This window comes from Engystomops pustulosus, chromosome 6, assembly GCF_040894005.1.
Source record: "Engystomops pustulosus chromosome 6, aEngPut4.maternal, whole genome shotgun sequence".
Classification (NCBI taxonomy): domain Eukaryota; kingdom Metazoa; phylum Chordata; class Amphibia; order Anura; family Leptodactylidae; genus Engystomops; species Engystomops pustulosus.
In genome coordinates, this window is record NC_092416.1 from 7,177,785 (window position 1) to 7,184,502 (window position 6,718).

The following is a 6,718-nucleotide window of genomic DNA, read 5'->3' on the forward strand; positions in this document are numbered from 1 at the left end:
AGATTACTACATACTGTATATACAGCCGCCACTAGGGGAAGCTCAGTAGATTACTGCATACTGTATATACAGCCGCTACTAGGGGGAGTTTAGAAGATTACTACATACTGTATATACAGCCACAACTAGGGGGAGCTCAGGAGATCACTACATACTGTATATACAGCCACTACTAGGGGGAGCACAGGAGATTACTACATACTGTATATACAGCCACAACTAGGGGGAGCTCAGGAGATCACTACATACTGTATATACAGCCACTACTAGGGGGAGCACAGGAGATTACTACATACTGTATTTTCAGCCACCACTGTGAGGATGTCAGAAGACTACTGCATTAGTTAAAAACAACCACCAATAACAGGAGCTCAGGAAATTACTACATACTGTATATACACCACCACTAGGGGGAGCTCAGGAGATTACTCCATACTGTATATACAGCCACAACTAGGGGAGCTCAGGAGATTACTTCATACTCTATATGCAGCCACCACTAGGAGTAGCTCAGGAGATTACTACATACTGTATATACACCACCACTAGGGGTCGCTCAGGAGATTACTACATACTGTATATACACCACCACTAGGGGGAGCTCAGGAGATTACTACATACTGTATATACACCACCACTAGGGGGAGCTCAGGAGATTACTACATACTGTATATACACCACCACTAGGGGGAGCTCAGGAGATTAGTACATTTTGTATATGCAGCCGCCACTAGGGGGAACTCAGGAGATTACTGCATAATGTATATACAGCCACCACTAGGAGGAGCTCAGGAGATTACTACATACTGTATATACAGCCGCCACTAGGGGGAGCTCAGGAGATTACTTCATACTGTATATACAGCCACTACTAGGAGGAGCTCAGGAGATTACTACATACTGTATATACACCACCACTAGGGGGATCTCAGGAGATTACTACATACTGTATATACACCACCACTAGGGGGAGCTCAGGAGATTACTACATACTGTATATACACCACCACTAGGGGGAGCTCAGGAGATTACTACATACTGTATATACACCACCACTAGGGGTAGCTCAGGAGATTAGTACATATTGTATATGCAGCCGCCACTAGGGGGAACTCAGGAGATTACTGCATAATGTATATACAGCCACCACTAGGAGGAGCTCAGGAGATTACTACATACTGTATATACAGCCGCCACTAGGGGGAGCTCAGGAGATTACTTCATACTGTATATACAGCCACTACTAGGAGGAGCTCAGGAGATTACTACATACTGTATATACAGCCGCCACTAGGGGGAGTTTAGAAGATTACTACATACTGTATATACAGCCACCACTAGGGGGAGCTCAGGAGATTACTACATACTGTATATACAGCCACCACTAGGAGGAGTTCAGGAGATTACTACATACTGTATATACAGCTACCTCTAGCGGGAGCTCAGGAGATTACTACATACTGCATATACAGCCACGACTAGGGGGAGCTCAGGAGATTACTTCATACTGTATATACAGCCACCACTAGGGGGAGCTCAGGAGATTATTATATACTATATATACAGCCACCACTAGGAGGAGCTTAGGAGATTACTACATACTGTATATACAGCCACCACTAGGAGGAGCTCAGGAGATTACTACATACTGTATATACAGCCACCACTAGGAGGAGCTCAGGAGATTACTACATACTGTATATACAGCCACCACTAGGAGGAGCTCAGGAGATTACTACATACTGTATATGCAGCCACCACTAGGGGGAGCTCAGGAGATTACTACATACTGTATTTACAGCCGCCACTAGGGGGAGCTCAGGAGATTACTTCATACTGTATATACAGCCACCGCTAGGAGGAGCTCAGGAGATTACTACATACTGTATATACAGCCGCCACTAGGGGGAGTTTAGAAGATTACTACATACTGTATATACACCACCACTAGGGGGAGCTCAGGAGATTAATACATACTGTATATACAGCCACCACTAGAGGGCGCTCAGGAGATTACTATATACTGTATATACAGCCACCACTAGGGGGAGCTCAGGAGATTACTATATACTGTATATACAGCCACCACTAGGGGGAGCTCAGGAGTTTACTACATACTGTATATACAGCCACCACTAGAGGGAGCTCAGGTGATTACTACATACTGTATATACAGCCACCACTAGGGGGAGCTCAGGAGATTACTACATACTATATATACACCACCACTAGGGGGAGCTCAGGAGATTACTACATACTGTATATACAACCACCACTAGGAGGATCTGAGGAGATTACTACATACTGTATATACAGCCACCACTAGGCGGAGCTCAGGAGATTACTACATACTGTATATACAGCCACCACTAGGAGGAGCTCAGGAGATTACTATATACTGTATATACAGCCACCACTAGGGGGAGCTCAGGAGATTACTATATACTGTATATACAGCCACCACTAGGGGGAGCTCAGGAGATTACTACATACTGTATATAAAGCCACCACTAGAGGGAGCTCAGGAGATTACTACATACTGTATATACAGCCACCACTAGGGGGAGATCAGGATATTACTACATACTGTATATACAGCCACCACTAGGAGGAGCTCAGGAGATCACTACATACTGTATATACAGCCACCACTAGGAGGAGTTCAGGAGATTACTACATACTGTATATGCAGCCACCACTAGGGGGAGCTCAGGAGATTACTACATACTGTATATACAGCCACCACTAGGAGGAGCTCAGGAGATTACTACATACTGTATATACAGCCACCACTAGGGGGAGCTCAGGAGATTACTACATACTGTATATACAGCCACCACTAGGGGGAGCTCAGGAGATTACTATATACTGTATATTCAGCCACCACTGTGAGGATGTCAGAAGACTACTGCATTAGGTAAAAACAGCCACCAATAACAGGAGCTCAGGATATTACTACCTTATTTATTAATAGCCACCATGTATGAAGGAAGCAGGCAGTCACATATAGAGGCTGCTGCAGCTAATGGTTGTTTTTCTATTTCCCCAAAGGTGTTTTCTTTTATATTTATAGTATTTATCACTGCTGTATAATGTCCTTCATGCTGCTTAAGGATAAGGAGCACAAGCTCTTGTTTTGTCTATTGGAGATGCAGCACAGCAGCCGGTCTGCAGCTCTGAGACACCTGACTATTTGAAATGGAGAATCCATAGGTGAAAACCACTAAATAATGTAGAATACAAGTCATATAAGTGGCTCCTCCTCCTGTGCACACACGGGAGTCTATGATTATGGATAGACAAGGCGGCCATTACCATCCTTACGGCTCCTTCATGGCCCCCATTACCATTACCTGGCTCGTTAGGGGGGCTTAGCTTCGTGTCTTCTTTGTTGCACATGGAGGAGTCACAGATTTTCTTCAATGCAACGATCCTTATTCCGAAGGCGCTGGATAGGGAGAGGCTGTTTATGGCGGATCCCATCTCACAGCTCTTCACCATTCTCTTCTCCTCCTGGTTTCCTATTAAAGAGACAATGAAGACATCACACTGGAGAATCTGCTGCGTATCTCTAAGGGCTTATTCACATAACCATGCGCTCGCCTTGATCGGATGCTGGGGGCGAGCACAGGGTGGGGCGGAGGAGGGGTGAGCGCTCGTAACTTCTCCTCCATCCATAGGCAGAGGAGCGGCGCCCGCCACGATTACGGTGCAGTGATGCCCCATGTGCCCACCGGGACATTGAAATCTGTGGGGGCAGATCTTCGGTCCCCATTTCGGCCGTGTGAATGAGGCCTAATCCTGACAAAACTCAATTTATAATTTCCAGAACTTTCCAGACTCTGTAGGGGGATTTATCCTCACACATTTATCACACACTAAGTGCGTCATCATATCCGGCGGCGGGTGGCTGTGAAGCGCTGTGCCGGATGGGCACTTCTATGCCAGGGCTGAGCTGCTGTAGAATTGCGCCTCTGCCTGTGTCTGAACATGTGCACACAATAGTGCGGAGATGCAGACGGTCTTCAAATATATAAGCCGCGCTAAATTTTGTGCAGCTTTTAAAAAAATTAACGTCATAAAAACTCTGCAGACTAAAAAGCCAGATTAAACACAAAGGCAAATACATCAAGAACCTGATGAGCCGGAAACTAAAGAAAAAGCAAAGAACGTACCCAAAGATTAATGACCCCCATAGATTTACAGGGGTCCCATTACTATAAAGACCTCCCCCTCATCTGGTGTCTATGCATCTAGGACAACTAACAGGTCAAGCCAATCCTCACAGTCCCAACCATACAGGGAAGATCGACCCATTCTACCAACCACAAGGGATCTCTGCTACCGGACCCCAAGTGATCAGCCGCACAAAACCTTTAATATGACACCAGAAGCGTTTCCAGATGCTATAGAACAGGAGATAGGGGGCTTCTGAAGTGACACTGCTCCTGCAACCACTAAACTTGACTTATTTCCTGTGAAAAGAGTCATATTTGCCTGACTTTGGAGGACTGTTTATAGGTAAACAGGTGAGATTTCACATAAAAGAGGGAATTCTAGATCAGACATTTCATACCTGACCTGAGGGGGGTTGTAGTTCAGTGGGGGTCTCTTCACTTCCAATACCACACCCTCCCCCCCTCCCCCCCCCCCCCCATCCCCCCCTGCACACACTTTTCCAGTACAGAACACACGCTGTACAAATAAATAAAACCACAAACATGTTAGGTTTCGTCACGTTCTCAAATTGACCGATTTATCAAACTATACTAAAGAGCATCACATACGGAGAAAAACCTCCAAATGCCAAATTTTCAGCCTATTTTGCCCTTTTTTTTAATCACCCATAAAGATTTGAGTTACAAGTAATAATAAAGTTACTGGGGCAGATTTACTTACCCGGTCCATTCGCGATCCAGCGGCGCGTTCTCTGCGGTGGATTTGGATCTTCCGGCGATTCACTAAGGCAGTTCCTCCGACGTCCACCAGGTGGCGCTGCTGCGCTGAAGTTCCCCGGAATGCACTGAAGTTCACCGGCCTATTCCTAGTGAAGGTAAGTGCAAGCTCCGCGACATGTATTGCCCTTATTACGGATGAATAAAAATTGCTGAAGAATTTTAACGGACCCAGTGAGTGCCGATCTACCCTTTTGTTTTTTTTCTTACTACCTTAGTAAATGACCCCCACTGTGTCCCCGGACTTTTACCACTGAGAACATCATCTCATCCCGCAGAGAAGCCAAACAGAAACACAAAAGAAACATTGTAACTCATTTTAAGTGTTTTCCAGCTTCCTGATACATTGCAGACACAAGGAAGAACCACGTGACCCACAGATCACAAGACACAAAACCCATCTCTGTATAAACAGAAAAGAAACGCAAAAAACGGAAAAGGCTGCGGCGTGAAGGAGTTAATTGGAGGTTGCAGAATAGTCTCAGGCTCGTGAGCGCTGTCCATGGTGCTGAACCTGGTACAGGCAGTTATCTGCTAGATAGGTTCCTTGGGATTTTACTTAAGTTGAATTTGTATGTAAGTCAAAACTGTATATTTTATAATTGTAGCTCCAGACAACTTTTGTTTTTTGTCCCAGTGACAATTGGATTTTTAACATTTTTTGCTGTTATAGGACCAAGGATTATCAATAAATCTTCATTACAGACACCTTACAGCTGATCATTGTAGTCTGGGACTATAGTAACATCCAGAGAGGTCACAGGGGGCAGAGGGGTCCGTCTTTAACTAGGGGTCGTCTGTAAGTAGGGGACCGCCTGTGCAACAATGTGGTAACAAGCCCTAAACACCTTCAAAGTTTGGAACCTATTCCACCTCCTAGACCACACACTACAAGGCACAAGGACCAGACCTAGAGTCAGATCCAGAACCTGAGACCCAATCAATCCCCCCAATCCAGAGGAACCCTCCAGGGGGATTCTTCTGCTCTTATGCTTCCAATAATTGCCTATAAATGGAAAGTTATTACCTGCTTTTGCAAAGAAAGAAACTTCTGAACAGTTCTTGTTTCCGGTACAGGTCTCAGAACTTGGGCCAGAACAACTATTATCCGATAAATCATTGCAGACGGAACAATCCAAAGAGAGACAACCTGTAACACAGAGAGCGGGACATGGGGGTCATTTATCTTATTCCTCTTCTCTGAGTCTATTCTTTGCTCCTCATTTGTCTTTGTCGTTTTGGCTCTTTGTTATATGCAGGTTTTTTGGAGCCTTATTAAGCGCAAATTTTAAAAAAGGTGCAAATCTGACCATTGCCTTTCCTATCTATCTATCTATCTATCTATCTCCTATCTATCTATCTATCTATCTATCTATCTATCTCCTATCTATCTATCTATCTATCTATCTATCTATCTATCTATCTCCTATCTATCTATCTATCTCCTATCTATCTATCTATCTCCTATCTATCTATCTATCTATCTCCTATCTATCTATCTATCTCCTATCTATCTATCTATCTATCTCCTATCTATCTATCTATCTATCTATCTATCTATCTATCTCCTATCTATCTATCTATCTATCTATCTATCTCCTATCTATCTATCTATCTCCTATCTATCTCCTATCCATCTCCTATCTATCTATTTCCTATCTATCTATCTATCTATCTATCTATCTATCTATCTATCTCCTATCTATCTATCTATCTATCTATCTATCTATCTATCTCCTATCTATCTATCTATCTATCTATCT

General features: G+C 44.0%; 1 protein-coding gene across 1 annotated transcript in view; it reads right to left on the bottom strand.

Moving 5' to 3' along the window:
- Positions 1 to 6,718, bottom strand: part of LOC140065333 (uncharacterized) — a 48,300-nt gene that overhangs the window by 28,781 nt on the left and 12,801 nt on the right. Inside the window, exons 5-6 of the mRNA XM_072112923.1 lie at positions 5,983 to 6,105; positions 3,354 to 3,521 (exon numbers count right to left, since the gene is read on the bottom strand). Of these exons, the coding sequence (XP_071969024.1) occupies positions 3,354 to 3,521; positions 5,983 to 6,105 (291 nt within the window). The remainder of the gene's footprint in view (positions 1 to 3,353; positions 3,522 to 5,982; positions 6,106 to 6,718) is intronic.